At 38.0% G+C, this 22,066-nt stretch overlaps 1 protein-coding gene across 2 annotated transcripts in view; it reads left to right on the top strand.

Moving 5' to 3' along the window:
* Window positions 1-946: 946 nt before the first annotated feature.
* Mid1 overlaps window positions 947-22,066 on the top strand; it is a 55,178-nt gene continuing 34,058 nt past the window's right edge. For both annotated transcript variants that reach the window (XM_008195416.3, XM_064357164.1), the window contains exon 1: window positions 947-1,889. In XM_008195416.3, the coding sequence (XP_008193638.1) occupies window positions 1,374-1,889 (516 nt within the window). In that variant the 5' untranslated portion in view covers window positions 947-1,373. The remainder of the gene's footprint in view (window positions 1,890-22,066) is intronic.

Below are 22,066 nucleotides of genomic sequence, written 5' to 3'. Positions count from 1 at the left end.
TTATGTAACTAATTTATTATGGGACTAAATGTGAAAAAAATATAAATAGTATGTGTCATAAATAATCAAAAAGGATAGCTCTCGAGGTAACTATGTAACAACTTATGTGTGTGCCCATTTCATCAAGTCGATCGTTAATAATAATTAGATTGCAACAAATCAATATGTGATCTGAAACCAAAGCCTTCAAATTCGTACCATTATTAATTAAAAGTTACCTTTTGAATAAACTAGTGTACCATTTTATTTATAATTACCGACTGTATAGGTATGAAAAGAAATCATAAATTTTTTGGATACGGCGGGATCTGCAATACTGTTGATTTGATAGTTCATGATAGTAATACTCGTAATTGTTTATTCCTTCCTTAGGTCAATACACATAAGAAATAACAGTCTAGTTTTCAATGTACACCGCATTTAGAATGAAATAGTGCTTGCGACAATAGAAAGTTGAAAATTGGTGGATGCGCCGGGATAACAATCATTGCTAATTTGATGATAATTTATCAGTAATGTAGTTGATTATTTCTTTAAGTCAGTCCACGTAATCAGTTGCCGTTACACTATTAGGATACATTTTAATTTCTAGAATAAAATAGTTTGTATACGTAAACTTCTAATAAAAGATTGAAATTTGGTGGATGCGCCAGGATTAAAACTACTCTATATTTTATTATTTATAATTGTTTATTTTTTTGTACATAAGAAATGACAGAAAGGCACTGATAGTTCACATTTTGTGCTTAGGTGAAGTAATGTATAAAATTGGTGGATGCGCCGGGCGACAAACCATTTGTAGTAGCTGTGTAGTTTCGGTTTCGGAGGTCGTGTGGCGTCGGCGTGTGGGGTTGTAGCGTTGGTGTAGTACGTAGGTACATTGGTATGAATCGATCGGTGGCGGCGCGGCGGGCAGTCAGGCGGGCGGTTAGGCCATGATGTGTCCTCCAGGATCGATGTATTATGTGGCGCGTGCGCATTCAGTCTCCGCCGCCACCGTGTCAGTGTCGAGCGAGAGACGGCCGGCACAGCTCGCGCCCGGGCGGGGAGGACTGTGAGCAACTAACCTTCTCAAGATGGCGGCCGCCCGTAAGCTCGGAGTCTTGTACTCGTCGCGCGTCTAGTGAGTGTCCACCTGAGCAGAGTGCAGTGATGTGATGTGGTCCGGGCCCTCCGACGAGCATGCAGCATGAGCGAGGGCTGCGGGGGGCCCGCGTTCTGGCGGCCTAGCGGGCCCCGGCGCACGGCCCCCGGGGGGTGCAGTCGGAGCCGCACGGGGGGGCACTCCGGCCGCCCGCAGCGATGCTCCCGGCGCCCGTAGCTGACCGAGCCGCCGCTGCCGCCGCCACCGCCACCGCGACCTGCCCCGCAGAATGCCCCGGGCCCTCGCGGGCCTGTCGCTGCTCCTGATGGCCGGCCTGGCGTTCGCCGCCACCCCGCCGCTCGAGGCCGTCTCCAGCTTGCTGTCGTCGAGCGACCTCCAGTGGGCCGTCTGCTCGCCGCCGCCGGCCCAGGCCCAGACCGCCTCCGGAACGGACCTTGGGCCCCTCTGTCCGCCGCCCTGCCCCGCCAACAGTACTAAGTCTACTCAGTGCCTTTATTACTTGCAAGAATCGCACAAAGAGGAGGTGTGCGGCCCCGACTTGGGTCCCGAGCGCAGGCGTGACGTGCTGCACGGACTCCGGATGCGCCACTGCTGCGAGCACGCGGTCGACCAGGCCCTGCCCGAAGACGCCTTCAACGGCGGAAAGGCATGCAGAGACATGCTCGACACCCTCATCAAGGCGGACGATCTCGCCAGCCGCATCGCCTGCGGACACGCACAGGTCCTCACCAGATACGACTGCGGACAGACCTATTCCATCGCGCACCCCTGCTATCGATGCAAGGTACAAACAGACCATTCTATTTGCAACAAAAAAACAACAACAATAATACCAGCCACCACGACGACGTCTTACGACTTTTCCGTCCACATAGATATTGCGCTGCTGCGTAATATCGGCTTTACGCTCGCGCACCACTCTCATCTCATCATTCTGACCGCCGACACGGACACACTCCTCTTATCACAACAATCACTAAAACCCTCACTTTTACCTATCACAGCGAATTTAATCTAATTCTACCAGTTTCCATTTTACGCCCATTTACTGACCAGATAATGTCATCCCTCGTTCTTGAAAGCTCTAAACATGAACTGCTGAAATAATCCCCTTTTCACAAATAGAAACTCTTTTCGAAACCAACATCTATTACTATAATGGTACACCAACGCTTGTTTCGTTCTGTACCGATACTTATTGTTTATTCAAACCATACCAATCGGAAAGGTCGCTAGACCTACGATATATAAGAGTGCACCAAGAAGGTGCCGTTTTACAGTTTTTCGTCCAGAATGACTTAGAACAATAAATATGGCGATGATTTGATGATTGTATAGTAAAATACTTCATAATGAGTGTGGAAAAGTTATACAAATATCATGTGAGTAGTGCGGAGTGCAGTGTAGCACGAGTTGGATTTAATCACAACCAACAAAGATATTTGCTCTTTCCAACGATTTTACCACTATTTTTTAAACGACCGCAAGAATACTATTTCGCTGACAACAATTTTAACTTGTCGTTGTCTTCGAATACTCGATGGCGTCGCTATTAACAGCATTACAATATAATTGGCAACTATTGCGATAACTACCTCATCAGTTACGTTTCCTGACTGTCTGTTTTAAACTCAAGTGATCTGAAGTTTCAGCGAAGAAAATGTTGCCACAATTTTTTTTAAGAACGAAAAGAATATGTATTCTTTGTACGTAGTTACCAGTTTATTTAATTTCTCCAAAAAAATAAACTGAAGTAAGTGAAGGAAATTATTAACGGATAAATTAATTAATACATTTTGTATGTCGATTTTTAAAGGTTTCTAACCGTTTAGGTTTTTTCTTAACATTGTCAATACGCTATCTAGTCACGAGTTGAGGCGCATCCCCGAGCTACACGAGCACTTAATTAAAATAAAGCAAACCTACGGGCGAGAAAGACAAACAGTTTGTCACGAGTTCTAAATTTTCTACTTTGCCGAAGCAGCACCATGACTATTCATCGAGTGTATTCTTTTACATAATTTCGTCATTTATTTAGCAAACCGTGTACTTCCAATATAATATTCTGTAAACCGCAGAAAATTTCGTCCCTTAAACACTTATTAAAAACTTCGAAAGGATTTATCTTCATTATCATAAGTAGGTATAGTGGTGGCATATATTAATTTTCCTTTCTGTCACCGATATTCGGGTTGACGTGGATGACGAGCAGTCGCTAATATTAATTTAGCTCCATTAGAGTGTAATTAGGGAACGTCCTTAACGTTTAGCGTCTTCTTCCCTAAGCATCATATTAATTCGTTAATTTTCAATCCCCTTCTCTATAATGCATTCATATTTAAACGACCATTTTTGAAGCCTTTAACTCTTTACAACGCCAGGTACCCTCTTCTAAATTACAAATTAGTCACAAACGTTTTTGGCGATATTAACTGGGTAATAGATGTCTCCGTTCCCTAAAATATCATTCTCTTTATTTTATGTCGCGAGATATTATTGTATTCAGAATAATTATGCTTAAAATTGTTACGTAAGCTCTATTGTTTCTACTAGCCCAGGGATTTGTGGTTTGGAGCCATAGGACAAATTGAGTAATCCCATAAGAAGGTTAATAATTTTCTAGTTTCACGTGTTGCATAGATTGGGACTATGTTCTAGTCACTAATTTACGTGTATTAAAAAGGTACAGGTTCGTGAGTTTATCACACATACGAGTTGTTTATAGGTGTAATTTTCACGTTTAGCTTGTGCTAAAAATAAGTCATCAAAACAACTTTTTTTAGAAAATTGTTAGAGGTTTATAAAAATAGTCCAATAATTGCTGTTTATTTTCATTACTGTTTCCTTTTATAAATGTGGGGGTTTCATCGCTTTTTCAGCAAAGAGATTTATTTCTTTGGTACTTTAGGTCTTTTGGTGTGACTTTACATAATAACTGAGCATTGAGGGATAATTGTGAATAGTTATTTTTACATCGACGTTTTCACTATCACACTTGCGGTACTTTCAAATCTCAAAAACCGGGTCAAGCAAATGATCGCATTTTCTTGCGAAAATTTAAATCGAATTAGCTTTATCTGTAAGTGGTGAGGCGGCGCTTGCGACCCATTCCCGCGGAATGACATCGCCTTCTCGTGTAATAATGGGCAGTTTGAAGGGTGCGCATGGTATCTGAAAGGTATTTTGCTCATTTTCATTGCATAAATAACGCCACATAACCGAAGATGGGGGTGAGTAGACATGCGGAGCTGACAACTGGCGATGACACTAACGCGCGTTGACAACATATAACTTTGCACCCTCTGCCACCCCCAGACTTCACCTCGTTAAAACGGAGGCGCAGTAACACGACCTAAAATTTTTAACGCACGGAAAACTATTCCTGCATCGATATTATTTTACATCAGCAGGTGAGGCGGCGGCGATTCACGTGCCACTGCGTCCACGTGCTCCCATCACGTGGTCAAAACAGAACGCTTTTGTTACAAACAACTATTTTTAACGGGTGGAAAAGTGTGGCAACAATTACCATTAATGACTTTTGGAAAATATTCATTGTTGAACCTGTGCTAAACAATTGTGCCGCACTGAATTCAGTTGCGAATGAAAATTTACCTTCGCAACCGGTGTTGTAATTAGAGAATTGTGACATTTTCCCTGAAATGAATATACACAAAAGCTTTGTTGGTTCTAATTCACACTTTGGCCCCTCTTTGCGCACCTGAAAGCGCTATTGTCTCGTGGCTCGATTCCGATAAATTAAAATGAGCAGCTTAATTGCAGGATATTTTTGATTTGATCATTGATTTATTGTTCACACAATACAAACACACGTTCCTACGCCCATTACAGTGTTTTCTTCTGATTGGTTATGAGCAAGATTATAAAACGTGAAGTAACAGCCCGGATTTTCCATAAAGTTGTCAAAGTGAACGATTAATCCTACGAGTGAACGTAAAGAACAGATGTTACAAAAACTTTAAATTACTTTTAAATTGTCGTCAAAAAGTGTGACGTCTTGTGCAAAAAACACTACTGAAACTTTCATAAGAATGCTCGAGATGTTTCAATAAACTTTTCAAAAAACGAGTCATGTGGCCGTGTGTAAACGCACTATTTACGCATTCACTGTGGCTGGGACTATGATATTCCGGGGCTTAGCTGAATCCACTTAACTAATCTAGATTTCCATTTGAAACCGAGCAGAGCCTGTGATGTGGGAAACCATGAAATATTTAAGTCCGTTTTGTCTGCTTTGTCGAGCAAATGTAGGATATTTCACGAGTTGTGGTGAGGCGTTATTACGTTCAACTTTGCGATTTGTTTCAGCGCAACGTACAAAAACTTCACATTTAATTACACTTTTTGAACAATGTTTTAACTGAATCTAGCAAGTTGTGCCAAACTGCTTCCGAAACAAATCAGTTTGACATTCTGCACGAATGTTTCCTTTTCCCATTTTCATTCTGTTTGGATTTCCTTCTCACTGTCACCATATACACATACCCACTTTAACTAAACCTTTTGCGGTCCACCACTTTCTGTGGTCTTAAATTAAGGGTGTATCCTAAATCTCACCACGCCAAACCAAAAACGAGGTGAACGCCAACGCGTGAGCTAAATTATTCCGAAAATTTTTCTACGTTATTTCGAGAACACCAAGTTGTAAAAATTATATTAAGTTCAAAAGGAATAGTGTAAAAAACACTTGAAGTCGTTAGTTTTAAAGCTGGAACAACAAATTTCAGTGTGGGCAGAGTCGAGACGATTTTTTGCAACATGATGTAAATAATGTCTGGAAGTATCTAAGAAAACCGATTTCAGAGGTTACAGACCTCAAGCGTTTCAGCGACACATGAAACCTACGCTTTATGACATTATTTAATTTCGTTTATAAACCCAGCATTCACTCAATTACCAGGTTTCCCAGTAAAATTAAAAATAATACAATTGAACATTTTCATTAAATGGTTTTGTTCTTCATGCTTGTAAACAAGACGGAAACTGACCAGAAAGTCAGTAAATAGCCCGATTTTCAGTTCGTTTTTGAAAGGTTAGTTATATCTCCAGGCTGTGCCTACCCACGAGAAATTATTTGACATTTTGATAGTAAGTTCTTTTCTAACGCCAGCGACAAATCGATGAAACTGGGCGTTTGGGAGGCTATTTTAGAGCGTTTTTGTTAGCCACAGCAGTCGGACATGCATTATATGTAGTAAAAAATGTTTTATCATCTAGACATTAGGTACTTTTGTAAACGCCAGCAGCAAATCGATGAAACTCGTGGGTCATTTGATGTTTTTATTTTCCATTATACTGAGTTATCACTTATCACACATTTTTCACGGTAATTTATGGTCCAGTGTTAGCCTAAATTTAGCGTCAAAAATACATACGGTGTAGTCAATTCAAAATAATTTATTTACGTTAAATTTATTATCCCTAATGCAACACCCTTTGACTGTAAAATCTAATCTCCAATTTAAACTTCATTATGGGCCTGTCTCACCTAAACCTTTGGCCGAGGCTTAACTGCATTTGTATGCATTATCGATTATAAGTGTTGTGCAATTAAGTTAGGTAACGAATGGTACTTGACTACATCAACTTATGTTAATGCAAGGACTCTTAATCAGTGAGCGCAGATTCAGGTTTTAACTGGCCCACAATGTAGCGAGTCTAAGCCTAAGCCTAGCTATACGAGCTACCGGTAATGATTTAGGTACAGGAACTAAATGCTCATCTCTTCAAACAATTTGTAGTGATTTATGTCGATAGTTGCCCGCTTGCCGCTTCATAAAATCGATTAGTGTAATGTAGTAAAGTGGAGCAATTTTGAACACAGATCAAAGCAATTTTATATTTTATATCAACCTAATAAAGATAATTTGATGGCTAGATGCAATTTACAACCGGTGGATCAAATGTCGCCACCGATAACAAGCACTGAACTTTTACGGTTATATTTTTTGGCTTTACGGCAACCTCCGTCTTTAAAAATTCGACGTTATTATCTTTATACACATTACAATAAAAATGCTATTAGTCAATACGGACGTAAACCTCTGAACTCGGGACACTCGTTTAGATTAGATTTTTTCGCCAAAAACGCAACTCACTGCATGTGCCAATTACTCGAATTCAATAAATTTCAAATTCTTTGGAAAGCCATCTTTATGTGACATGTATGTGTTTTTGTCGCTCATTTAAATGTGTAATTGCTATAACATTCTGAGCATTGTAATACAAACTGGCGAACAATATGTTGCTTGCTGTTACCCTCTATTGAGGAGTAACAAATATCTCCTTCTCTTGAGCTACACTTTAAAAGGATAATAGCATTATGATACGTTCTGTGACAGTGAATCGCACTTGCTGCTTACCGCTGGAATAATTACAAGAAGCGATTGAACTAGAACTACTACTGCTACTAGAACTACAGAACTGAATGGGAGAGTTGGATTTATTAATAAAAAACTCAAGGATGATAGAGAGAAGATGATTGTATTTTGAACTTTTTTGTTATTTGAGAGAAGCAAGGTTCGAAAATAAAGCATTTCGAATTTTCGTTTTTATGAAAAAATGTGCCGGTTATTTCGAAAAATCGGCATTTTGTGAAAAAGTGTTCGGCTTTTATTAGAGACAAAGTACATTGATTCGGTTCACATAACGAAATTGTGCAAGGGGAGAGCCAGACAATATAAGCCTGGGATCAAAGAGGTCTTCAGCCGCGAAGTAAAACCAAGAAACCAAACGCAATATGATGCAGTTCTTTGGAGGCACTCTTTCGTGTGCTATCGAATAACGGGTTCGCGCGTGTGAAGAGTGGGTGGGATCGATATCAGGTGTTCCCCTGCACCTGCCCTTACAGATCAGGGTTCCCCCGATATGAGTTTCTGATCTCTCGGCTCGGACACAAGCAAGAAACGACACGGCATCGGAATTGCTGTTCCAACGGATTTTCCACCGAGATGAAACTTTGACATGATGGGCACGGTTTTTGAGCGACAACAGACGCTTTTTGAGGAACAAGCGCCAAAACTTGCTCTCCTAATTAAAAGAGAGGCGCTAGGAGTATTGATCGGGTGATGGGGTCGAAGACATGTGCATGTTCACAACACGAGCGACTTGTGATGCGGAGCGCGCCGACGTTTTTCTATTAATTTTTGCGGGGAATAATTGTTGCGATATTTTTTCAGGTGGTAAAAACGCCAAAATGGGGTTTTTATTTATATATATTTTTGAAACATGTCTTTCATCACATTTTCCTTTCGTTCCTTCCAGTCATTTTTCTTCGGCCTAAAAAGTGTCTTTGGTCTGACGTCAGCGCAAATCTCCTTTTCACTAAAAGATCTCTCTGTTCATCTCGTTGGAACGTTTTGCCAAGATTGTTTGCCTAACTGACACAATTTATAGGGTTTGACTCTCGAATGCAACGTAATTAGGAGTTATTTGTTTAGTTTTCCTCTTGTTGTCGATATGATTTCAACGGAATTCATAATTGGTTTAAAAGTTGGGGCGTGGAAATCCAACGGTATAAATTCAGCCATTAAACTTTACAACAGGTAAAAGTAAAACAAGGACAGAACAAACTACTCCCTGACAACAATAAAATTAGGTTATATCTATTCTGAAAACTAGGGAAGTAGTCACCCTACTTTCGAATTCAATTTCAGTAATTTAACATAAATTTTGACAAGTATAATAACTTCTGAACGAGCAGGCGCCTTTATAGAATTAACAAGAGATCTAATTTTCCCTATTATTATGAGTTCAGTTTTCGACAAACCAATTTCCAAAATCATCGGTAATTCAATAAGAAAAAGCCTTAGCTCTAGTGGGAAACTTTTTCGGTTTGTTGACAATAAACCAAAGAATGTAATTCTTCAACAGCTTCGGCGTTGGAGCAGTCCTAGGCTAGTAACGTTACCAATAGTTCCTAGTGTACTTCATGCATCAAACGAACAAGACAAAAGCGTTTATTATTTAGAACTTTCCTCGCCGTCAGAACTTTCGGAATATCGATGAAATTGACAAGTTTACACAACCTCCTGATAGGAATTTACATTCATTCAACAAAATTTATGTTTACAAATGTTTCTAGAGCGAATAAAAACCAGCTGATGATTTTTATAGCCGTTTAATGGCAGTAGAGAAGTCGCACTCAGTTCCCAAGTTACCTCTTTGTTGACACTGTAGTAATGGATCAAACAGGATCATCGCTCAGGTTATTGTTTGCAAACACGGACCGTTTAGTCTTGATTTTGAAAAGCTCATATCGAAAATGATACGAGTATTGATTACGAACGAGGAATTTTCCTGAAGCTGGTCAACAGCGATGGTTGTAAATTAAGTTTATGGATGAGGAAATGTTCGATTTTATGCTTGGACGCCGAATTGATGCGAACTTGGCGCTGATTAAGAAGTTCCTTTTACTCCAAGCTATTGCAGGGCAGGTTTACACCTCTCCACCTATTTAATTACATTAACTTGACGTGTTTTATTGACGAAAACAACACAAATCTAACAATTAGGGGCAATGGAAATATTAATTGTAATTTCTTAAATTGACGCTTGGAGCAAAATGTTCGAGATTCGCTTTACTCTAACTTCATTGAGTCAAAACTTAATTTATTATTTCGATCGTGCAGAAAATACTATAACCATAGTAAGACGCTAAGGGTCACAGGTCGCAGACAATGTCTTCGACCGCTAAATTGCCTTCTCCTCGATGCTGCCACGAGCTTCGTTTATGGAAAATTATTGCAGTTTTTTCGTAAATATAATAATCTGGTGTAGGACTAGGTAATTGTTTCGCTGTTCCAAATGTAAAGCCAGTGATTGCTTTGAAACGTTCGCTGTCCTGGCAAAATCGGCAGTTCGATCGTTCCGCTTTCTCGGCGAATTGCTTTTGAATGTCCATTGAAAAAAGAAATGAAAAATGACGTTGCACTGTCCCGGCTTTTATCTGTAATTCAGTTAGTTCTTTCGACAGCATTATTAGGGCGAGAACTCGCAAAATTCCTCCAGCGGCATTAATTGATTGATTGGTCGAAGAAGGGTTCATCCACGTGGCGTTCGCGCACCTTTCGGTGCGAAATTTTAATACCAGCCGATCGTTTCGATTCTTTCTGAGCATTGTGTAAGCGATCGTATCAGGAAAAAGCCGCACAATAGTGAGGAAAGTGCAATTACTGAAAGGGATGTTGCGTTTTGTCGGCGACCGGAGACACACAGAGGAAGAGCTTTTGTTGTGTCGTTATATTGGCGATAGTCCGGGAATAGGACGTAAGCGTCGGCACTCCTGGGACGCCTGGCTAACGCATTACCTTTGTCGGCAGGGAGGTCAATATTGGCACAGCAAACACGTGAATGCATCATCTTGGCGGCCTTTTAACTGCCTACAACCCTTCACGCTTGCACTGGAATTTACACAGGGGACGAGCCCTTGCCTAAACTGCCTAATTATACGCGAATAGAGCCTAATACGACCTCCCGACTGTGTTTTTCAAGCCAATTTTAGTAAATGCAAACTTCACCAGACCTGGTTTTGGAGCTTACACGAAGAAGTAATTCCCAGTTGATGTTCTAATATTTTTAGAAGACATGCAATATTCGGAAAGGGTCTGCTTCAATAAAAGTGCTATCGACCCTTTCGCAGCCCCGAGAGCATCTCAAAGCTGGCAATTTTTAGTCCTTAAATAATTTCCCTTTCTTTATTAGCGCCGTGAACTCGAGCAAGTTGATTTAAACTTGCTGTATTTTTTAGTGTTTAGAAACACATACTTCTAGTTAATCTAAGCAGTGTGCTCGTGCCGTGAGCACTATTGGATAAAGCTGGATTATCCTGCCACGGAGCGAACGATGCCGAAGGGGCCTCTTCTTCCGGTCGCTTTCGGTTCCATCAATTGCGAACTTTATTTATTGCCGACTACATAAATTACTCGCCGAACTCGTACGGTTTAAATAAACAAAAAGGACGCTTTGTTGCTGTCTTTAATATTTTACAAGCGCGTTCGGGTAATACTTTACTGCGAGATTTTTTCTTGAAATTTATGAGACCTGAACAGCTTGTTAATTTCAACTTTTTTCAGATCTCCGCTTTAACGGCACTAAATCTTATTTTAAAACGGCGCTCCCTTCAGATTACGCATTGTGTTTTTGGATTAAAATTTGAGTGACTACGGTTGGCTTGCGAACGTGCAGCCGAACATTTTTTCTTTATCTCGGAAATTTCATCTAATTTATAATTTAAAGCACGAAAAGCACAATGCTAAGTGGCGGATGGAGAACGAGTCAAGTAAACAAATATGCTAACCAATTTCATCTAGATCCTTGTCGTTGATAAAAAACAAATATGGGGCGGGAGCTGTAAATCGGAACTTACAAGCTTCCGAAATATCGGCTCCTAAACCAACAAGATCAAAGACTTGTCAAAACCAACTTTTTACGACGAATAGTTGAGCTTTGATACTTCCAAACACGCAAAAAAGCCACGTTATATCCATTGATTTTATCGGCATTGATGTTAATTTAATAATACAAATTGTTTCAAAAAGCAATAAAGCGTAAACAACATTTTTATTATTAGTGCTTTTGAAAATACATAAATTTGCGTGCTTCGTTTATTTGTCACTGCACAATTGCGTGAATTATTAGTGAATTAATAATAATAATCACGTTTTTTGCCGTAAGTCTCATGCTGCAAAATTAATGGTCTATAAACAAAGTCTTCATCAATTTTCATCAGCGTCGGTGCAAGGATACATTTCATTCCATAATTAGGGTTTCCACAGTTTTAGACATTTATTAGTTTATGAACCTAGAACGCATGTTTGTAAACAAATAAAGATCGGCGTGTTCTGCCGACGTGAACGTGGAAAGATCACAGAACGATAAAATCAATATCGCAAAAGTGACCTTCTATCTCTAATGCAATATCATCTCGATGTCTCAATATTGGATTCAATGGATCATGAGAGAAATTCAGTGATTTTCAATGGATTTTTTGTTTGAGTATGCACCAAGGACGCCCAAGGGTTTAACATGTGTGAACAAAGCAGTCAATTGATTGCTATTACATTAACAATGTCCTGTATTAATATAACATGCACATTTGTCAGTGCGAAACAATCAGCTCATAGAGAGAAATAATTTCGAGTTCCCACAATAATTATAATTTTCGATCCGATTTATTACGTAAATAAATAAATGTGTTGATGGCAATCGCGTACATTCCTTGTATTTTCCCTCGCCATAAAATGAGTCCAAGTCCGTAATGCATTCATATCTGGAAACAAAATTCCGAAGCGATCGTTTCCGTTCGCGAAAGTTTAGTATGAGAGGATTGTAAGATCCCGCATTACACCGGAATGATCCTTTCCTGATCCACACAGACAGACAGACACTCGGGCTGGATACACCGCATCCAGAGAAAGTCTTGCCGAGTGCCTGTCAATCGACCTATCCCATAAGTGCTACTTTTCAGGCCACGATTGAACAAATCCCGATCACGATCGCTTCTCTTATATCTCGTACACTTCCCGTAGTGCACCATGACGGCGCCGCGGGTCGTCTTCCTCTCCAAAACCCCTCAATTATTTATGCCCCTGCTGAAACTCTGCCAAAATTTAAGCACAACGTTTATTGAACAGCGTCGATAAAAATTTCACCTCGACACAAACCACATGGAAAATTTAAGAGAGATTTTTCAATTTCCACCTTCTTTGTATCTCTTTTAAACACGGCGGCGGCGCTAGGAAAAACTCTAAAAATAAATTTGCCTAATCATTCAGATTTAGTGCTGACAAGAGAAGATAAATGGCTCAGAATTTTGTAGGTCAACACGTTTGATACTTTAACCTCACGACTTGCGCAAAATTTTCATAAGGTTGCATTTGTACGTTTTACATCAATCAGAGTGTTGGAAATTGGAGCTTAATCAATATAATACCAATCATTAAGTTTATCTACAGGTCTTGGAGAAACTTTGTTGACACTCTTGATTCTTGATTGACAGCGAATCAATTAAACTCGAAGAGGATGCAAAGGGGACTACAAAACCGATTTAACTAATTTTCTTTAATTTACCCTTACTTTTGCCTTATTGGTTATTTTTATTTATTCATTTAGTTATTCATAAAAATGCGCGCGATTTGTTCGATTATTCGCGTCTTGCAATTTAGTGCCAAGTACACCTTTTGTGTACGATTGATGAAAGAGCAGTTAAACATCTTGAAATATTTATAACTGAAATGAAAAATGCGGCCTTTTTCGTCTTTCATTTAAGGATTTGCTGCAAAAAGTAATGTCTTTGGGGTCTAGACTTGGAGGTCATAGGCGTATCGAGGAGCTCGTTGTACACAAGAGCTCCACGTTTTCAGTGGAAAGAGCTTAGTCCTGATCGATCTTTGTGTGACCCGAATATGCAAGCTCTAGTACTTCCCTTCCCGTCCCAGCCACTGCCATCACCTCAAAACTCTTTACACTCACTCGTTCGGCAAGAAATGGCATCCCTGAAAACGGCATGTGAGGCAAATTGCCATGTCGCCATGAACACACCAGAACAATACTAAAGAGCGATTTCACTAATCTCTGTCCTTTTTGTCCAAATACTTCCGGGTATGTAGTCAAAGATGCGTTGCGGCAGATTGTACAAAAACCAGGGAATTGGGAGAATTATCTTCGGAGTTTTAGACGCACTTTTTCAAAACACTTTTTATAGAAAAATCATTTTTGTACGTAAACGCGTGATGCCGTGTTTAATCGCCCGATAATCAATTTCACTGCATTGATAATACTTTTATCATTTTCTGGATATAGTAAGAGCATAATAAATATAAATATTTAATTGTTTTTTACATTATTATTCAAAAAACCTAAAACTCTAAATTGTTTAAAATAAAATAATGTCCTGTTTTAATAAAATATATGAGAAAATTCAGTTCTTCAAATTTCGCCCGGCGCATCCACCAAATTTGTTCCAGGCAGTAATAATAAAAGTGTTACATTATTTACGGTTGACCATACAATATAATGAAAATAGGTATAAAATGTAGAGCAAATGTATTGATCAATTTTATTTTTCTACCTAGAATACTTGAGTAACTTCTCAAAGCACGCTTGGCATTGGACAACGTAATATCAAGTTGAGAAAAGTTTTGTTTAATTTTTGAATGAAACCAAAACTTTGTGAAACAATATTTGGTAAAAAAGTGTACATGCACAATGCATTCTTCAATTGAATTCATAATAAAGGTTTGTTTTTAATTTTTTATTGCGACAGAAAACAATGAAATTAGGGTGCAATATTAATGAGCATTAATAGATTAAAAGCGAATAAATACATTTAGCACAGAAATCTCGCTGTCATTAATAACCAAAATATAACAAAAAAACGTTAATTAAAAAATTCTCATTTGTACAAACTTTGACAATAATTTTTCCTATACAAACCTTGGCTACAATGCCAGCTTTTATCTGTTTTTAATTTCGAAATGTGCCGCTGTTGCCGGTCGTACGAGCTGCTATAACTTTACTCTACATCCTAGCAAGTGTTGATTATGCAAAGTAGAATTTTTCAAGACAAAAAAAGCAAACACAGTTTGAATTATTTAAATAATTGTTTCATAAAAATTATAATCCTATTTTAATTACATCTAATGACTTTAAAAAGCGATAATAACTCACTTTACGTTCATTTCCGCTTATACTATGCAAAAGAGCTATATATCAGTTTACAACACACGCTAAACACTTAAAATTGTAAATGAAAACACTATAACGCGAGATAATTTATATTTTCTTATACCCCAGTTTATAATTTATTTTCTAGTACCTAGTAATATTTCAGCTATAACGACTAGCTCTTGGAAAGATTCCAGCTCAATCCACTTTGATTTTCTATCTACGAACTTTTTCCTTTTGTATGTTAAAAATGTTTTATCACTGAATCTGGTGTACTTTTTGCTACTTATGCTAATACTATACGTATACTCTTTTTGCGCACCACTTTTCCCTACATCATGGTTTATTACTAAACTGCTAAAACCGAAACTTGTTACTGTTATTTTCGTCTAACTCTCTCTCTCTAAATGCTCACAACACGTGTGCTCACCCTATACTTCAAAGTATTCAAACAAAAACAGTTTAAATAAATTGATAACAATATGTTTTATTTTAGTTGTCTCTTCTTTGATGTAAAAATCGCGAACAGGATTAGGGGAAACTTCCGCGTCAAAACTTGAACGTAAGTTTAAAGGGGTAGGTCGTCCTTTGTGAACGTTGGGAGTTTATAAATTCATCAGTGCATCATTTCGTAACAAAGAAAGTAAAGAGAGACAGTCTTGAAAGAACTATAGAATGAAAATTGCGTACACTTTTGTTGCTATTTCTCATTTCGAGATATTGAGAGATTTTAATATGGCTCTAGACAAAAATTAAAACGACGCGAACGTCGTATAGCTGCACAGTAAATTATAAGCTTTCCCGAATTGACTAGTCGCTTTTTAATTACAACAGCCAGAGCAACGTTTTTCGCAACCGCATATGAGGTTATTTAATTAAAACCGTCAATCTTGCTTAATGAATAACGGTATAATTTTAAGGGTGATCGTACTACAAAAAGTGTCTTGTAATATTTTCTCCTCAAGTGTCAAAATTGTAAATGGGGGCGGCATCGGGTTAAAATCTTCGTCTATGCTAAAATCAGATCCGCATTAATCACCTGGTGGCGACACGGACATGACGTCACATTAATTCTGTCAAGCTGCCGCTACCCTGGAGCTCTTACTCGAACCTAATCCAGCCACCCCCTGATTTGACAGTGATATGTGAATCCACGGCCCCACTACATAAATATGTTAAGTGCATAGAAGTCACTCTACTACGTGTTTAAACGGGGATTACTTCACTAACCCGCTAATACGGCTTGTACTACGGGGCGTTAATCAAAATCGGTCCGATAACCAAGATTATTAACCCAGAGACCTCCGACAAGTGTTCGCTAATTACCTGCCATCGACACCCAAATGCCACATCGAGCGCCAACATTTAGCACCCGAGTGATACACAAATTTTTGGCGTATTTTTCGCTTTATGCCAACGCAAAAGTTTGTTTGTGCAATAAGTTTGCACCGGTTTCTTAAATTACTCAAAGGTGCTTAGTATAAGATTACGTTAAGGCGTTCATTTTATCGAAAATTAGGCTTGTCTGAAAAACATTTTCATTTGCTTTAACATGGCTTTATTGTTCCCGCAAGAAAGAAATAGAAACCGGCGGTAATTAAGATTTAAGAAGCTGCAAATTTATTATTCATTACGCACTTTCGTGCGCCTCAAGGAAATATGAATATGAACGGGAAACACGAGCAGCTGTTTTATATTCTCTGTTAAAAATTTGGTGCCGGAAGTGCTGTGCAACGTAAAGCACGTGCCTCTTCCGAACCCATACCATTGTCTCTAATTCACATCACAGCAATTAGGGCGGCAGAAACGGCAGACTTGTGTCATTATTTATTAATTTGGCGACAATGAGGGAGAACATTTACCGCAATTAGAACAAACGAGCCATTTAGGCAAACGCTTTTTCAGCCACGAATTTATCCTGTGAGTCCATCAACCTCGCATGGATAATTTAATGGGCGAGAATTTTTGCTATTTTACGATCTATAAAGTGGAGCATTGTCCTCGGTAAACAATCCGGGCCGGAGTCGGGCTGGAGATGTCGTGGCGCTACCTTTTAAATGTCTAATAATGAAGAGAGCGGCGAGAAAATGAGCAAAGATCACTCCTCATTTTCGATATGATCGTTAACAGCAACTTGTTGAAGGCGGGCGTAATGCAATCAACGTCAGTTTGATGAAAGACGATTAAACTACCGGAATTATAACCGCAGTAATAAAATCCAGAGGTGCTTGACTCTGTCGCTGGTTCAAATTCAACGTTGAGGGCAGTGTAGACACGTTATTGTATACCGTATTGATTACTCTTTCTTTTCCCGTGTACTTGCCCCAGTTTGCCCCCTATTCATTCATACTTAACTCCTTTTCACAATGTCCCGCAAAATTGCGGTGCCCATATTACCAGCCAGATCTCTCGTCAAATATTAGAACAAGTGTCACTTCATTGCATACAAAGCTGTTAATACGCACTCGCCCGCTGAATGCTGGAAATTAACCACGCGTATTAAAAACATCTTTGATGTTACATTTTAACACGAATCGCGCGTTTTTCACCTCAAATTTGCATCGATTTTCACTCCTTTGTACAACTGCAATCTCAATTGCTTCGGGTAATCGATTTAGTGGTAATTATTTGCAACCATAAATTAATCGCAAGAATGTAAGATTGGCTCTTAAAAGTTACAATTTTTATTGGCGAGTTCAAATAGCTAAGAAGTCGATACAAGAGTATTATCATCAGCCGGTTAGAAACTGGACAATTATATTTGTTCCCGTTGTTAATTAATGTTGGGCTTTTCCAACAGATTGAAGAATAAGGAAAAAAGCTTAATTAGGTTTTGAAGAAGGCAAACAATTTATTTGAACTTCATTCATGAAGACTTATGTATGTCATAAGTTTTTATCTTTCTCGGAATGAATCCACTTGGGTTTAAATTGTGGAAAGGGTTGTTGTAGTAAGCTGAATTATTAATGGAAATCGTAAACTTTTTCTTATCTTTTTTTATTTTAAATTAGGTCCAAGAGGGTAAATGTTACAAAGAGTTAAGTCCCAGTTTATTTATTCCAGAATATTTGCTTTGCGTTTAGATAATTGTAATTATATCAACAACACTGCTCGACGTATTAGAAAAAAGACATAACTTGAATATTCAAAAATACTCAACCACCGGTTTTGAACCGCTTTTTTATTGCGGTAACATCGACCATGTGTAAAGACCCGGAAACTGTGACACTAATACGATTTAAAATTGAGTGATAATATCAGCGCAGCGTTTTCAAATCATTCGAATCGAAAACTGTTTCAAAAAAGTTGACACTCTTTGCCAACATTATTATACAGCAGTCCGTTTGTACAAAAATTTGGGCATTGAATTCCCAAGACAAATTAAATTTATTTGAGCCGTCTAACGTAATTTTTGTCGGCTTCCATTCATGTCTAGTCTGGTAATTATAAAAATGTAAGAAACAACAGGCAAACTTTGACCATTATTTTCCCGTAAGTGGGAGTCGTCCGTGTTGGGAAGAAAGTGGAGCAGGAGTCTCGTCATATAAATTTGGAAAATCAATGAGCGGGAATTATTTGAAGGTGTATAAGAGTGGGTTTTATCTCAACAACACACCCACCATATTTTTATGGGGTCATTTCGGTTTTATGGAGAGTCTATATACTTGGGATAAAGGGAGTTCGATTTGGAGATGAAATTGGTGTCGCGATGGATATTTTTCTGCCTCATGGTGTGAGAGTCTTGAGGGTTTCATTGTGTTATGAAATCGTGCCCCGAAATAATTATCTTGTATCAATTAGAGTTGCTGACAATTTCCGTGCTTAACAGGTATAATGAAATCAATTGAAAGCTTTGCTATTGCTATCAATAAAACTCTCCACCGTGAACAAAATCAAAGGGCAGAGAATTGGGGGCGCTCTCAAACATCGATCACTAGTGTAACGTGAAACGCTCAAATTTCAAAAATGATTTATTAACAGTGACGGTGAATAGAAATCGAAAATTTTAGGTAATTACACGTTTTCCGGTGCCTAACTCGCAACATTTAGCGTTCACACCATATTACAACTAAAAGAGTAGACAGAAAAACAACTGTTTCTCCTCTAGAAATACAGAAATCGAGAATTTTAAGTGCAATTTTTGTAAATACAGAAAACAGAGAAAGTCGACGTGAATTCGTCAACCATTAAAATACTCTAAAACTTACCGAGACTTTAAAACCCAGTGACGCATGTTAGATCGACATAATTCTGCATGATTGCGGATCAAATCACCCTCAACATATTTCATAAAATTTATCAGCACCTCCTGACCTCGTCAAAATTATAGCACCAATCAAAATAATGGGCACATAAAAGTGGGTTTTCAGATTTGTAAAGGAGCTCTGTTGTTTCATATAGTGTTTAGTTTAATATTAGGCCCCTTTTTTCTTAAAAAAAGTATGAAAACATATTGTTAAGACATATAGAAGTTCATAAGTTGAAGTGAGTTTAAAATTTTTTTTTCACTTTTATGAAGGTATTTGCCGTGACCAACATAATTTTAAGCAAAAAAATTGAAAATTTTAAACCTCGTGAAAAGTTGGTTTAACACCCACAGAAAATGAGCTGTAGAATTCAATGAAATTGCATTGCTCTACGACTTTTAGTTTCTTAGTTGATTTTTTTATTGAAAAACTTTAATCGCCTCTGAATCTGGAACCGTTGCCGGAGCGGCTCCGGGTTTAATCGAAAAAATAGACAAAATTAAGTGCTATAGATGATTTTTTCTTTGTTGCTCTAAGTCTTACAGTTTCACTTTACAGTGTTAACTTTTTTTTAATTCTTCTTATTTTCTCAATTACGGTAAACAATTCGAAGAAGTGGAACTATTTTCATCCATACCTATGCAAAATGATCCAGTGAATCGATTGGCATCGAGAAAATTGCCAAATTTCCAAAAGTTTTTTAATTATGATTTTTTTAAAATTGTACCAATTTTTGCATTTATTTGGAATTTTCTCGAAAACTATTAGTCGGAGAAGAATTATCTTTTTAAAAAAAATAGATAATTGAAAGAGCTTTCCAACGATAATACACTTCATGGGGTCATCTCTAACATTTCTGGAGGTATTGCTCGATAAATGTTCCGGGTACCCAATATCGATAAAAATCGCGACGAAAATTGAAAAAATCAAACATCAAAAAATCGAACATATGGACTTTTAACAATTTAAGTGGGTTGACATGAGAAGTTCATAAAAATTTGCTGGAGTAAGTTTAAAATTTTTTTTTTTTCACTTTTATGCAGGTATTTGCCTTGACCAACAAAATTGAATGGATTAACAAAATGTATTAAATTTCTTCATAATCGTTGAGCGGAAACCAAAACGCCTTTAGACATTTTGGTTCACCTAAAAATAAACTACTAACTTCTAAAAATAGTAATAATAATTGTAGGTAAACAACAAAAAAATAAAAATTCATTTAGGGCCGGGGTTTCACCAAACCCACATAGAACTTATTTACCAAGTAAACTAAATTACGAAAATACGTTTGCTTTTTCCAAAAAAAGTGAAACATCTCTTCCCCTTTCTCTTTTTTTACCTTGATACGAATAACTTTTATTCAACTTTTAAATGACAGACAAACCGTGATTATTTTTTTACAATTGTAAGTAAATTGAAATAAAAAAATATACAAAATATATGTCATTGCATTTAGAAATATACCATTTATTACATTTTTTATAGAAACTCGTAATTTGCAAAACTATGATAGATTTTGAAACGCGTGTCGATGCGTTTTGTTATTATTTTTTGCAAATTAGTTGGAGTAAAATATGTATCAAAATGTAAAGCAGAGTCCACGTGAATAAAAGTCACTCGAAATTATAATCAAAGCCGATTTAAATTGAGTTCTGATTGGTTTGTGAGCGGATTGGGTCCCGTATAAATATAGCTCTGCCGCTGAGGCCCAAATACTCGAAAAAATCAACTTTAAAAATCTCTTTGTTTCCTCCAGAATCTTAATTAAAGTAAAAACGCCTTTCCAAGTCTTCCACGTACTCGGGCCTTAATTAATAAATTATCTTCCCCTAAATTGGCAAAATTGAATGTAATAGCCACGACCAGCGCGTAAACATGATGCGGAATCGGCACCTCTTAAAAATTTACGACCTCTTTAAACCGCCCCCAAACGTTATTAAATTTTTATTAATTGCACCTGTTGTCGGTTTTTGAATCGACGTGTGTCTTCGAAAATCGCATCGCCATCTGATCGGACGGTCGGCATTGTGCGTGTTTGCGGGGGTGCACGCCGGGGGCACCGCCCTAGCGCCAGATGTGCTCGGGGATCGATCCCGAGACTCAAAACTGGGTCCTGTGTGCTGGCAGCCGGGAACGGCCGGGACGCCCTCGCTCCCCCTTCCTTCATCGTTCACCACCACCACCAGTTCGGTTCATTCATTCCTTGCACTCTCCTACGCCGTGATTTATGTTATCGCCGAATCACTCACGGGCTTATGTTCTTTCGGCCCCGATACCCCCTAATTATTCAAAAAAATTTCTCCACTGCCCGTATTTTTTTATTTACAATAATTGCCACCAAATAATTAAATGTGCTTTAACCAAACACAAGGTAAAAAAACAAAAATTAAAAGAAATACTCGTGGAACCATTTTTTTCACTGCTGTAACATGTTAACATATTCTTTAGGCGATCGTGATCATGATTCACTTGATTAGAAATTAAATTCTGATTCTTCGTCCAGACCACAGATATCTGAATGTTAGGATGTGAAACGACATACGAATAAAACGTTCCCGTCCTCGATAGTTCCGGTAATGTCACCAGAGAGCGCAGTTGTTGCATTACCGTCCAAGTTCTCAGAGCAATGCATTTGAAAAAAAAATTGTCCAGACCCAGACTTTCTATTTATTGTTTCTTGTTCTCCTCGTTTTTTCAAAATATTAAAGACGTAATTTTTAGCAATATCGTTACGGAGAGCAATCCGACTGTACACAGAAATTATTACTTTGGATTTTTTTTGAGAAATAAACCTCAGATCAAAGTCTGTTTTAATCAACTAAATTTGATCGAAAAAATGCTTCAAGACTTGTCTCATTTTTTTTCTCCACTACTGTATGTACATTTTGGCAGTGCATAAAAACAAATACATCAAATAGTTAACAGTTACTCTGTAAGTGTAATTTTGTTTTTTCATAGTAATGTATAATAAATGGATAAAAATTAATTCAATGAGGGTTCAAAAACAAAACGGTAATTATTTACAAAA

The sequence above is a fragment of the Tribolium castaneum genome, chromosome 5, assembly GCF_031307605.1.
Source record: "Tribolium castaneum strain GA2 chromosome 5, icTriCast1.1, whole genome shotgun sequence".
Taxonomy (NCBI): domain Eukaryota; kingdom Metazoa; phylum Arthropoda; class Insecta; order Coleoptera; family Tenebrionidae; genus Tribolium; species Tribolium castaneum.
This window is presented reverse-complemented; position numbering and strand designations above follow the sequence as displayed.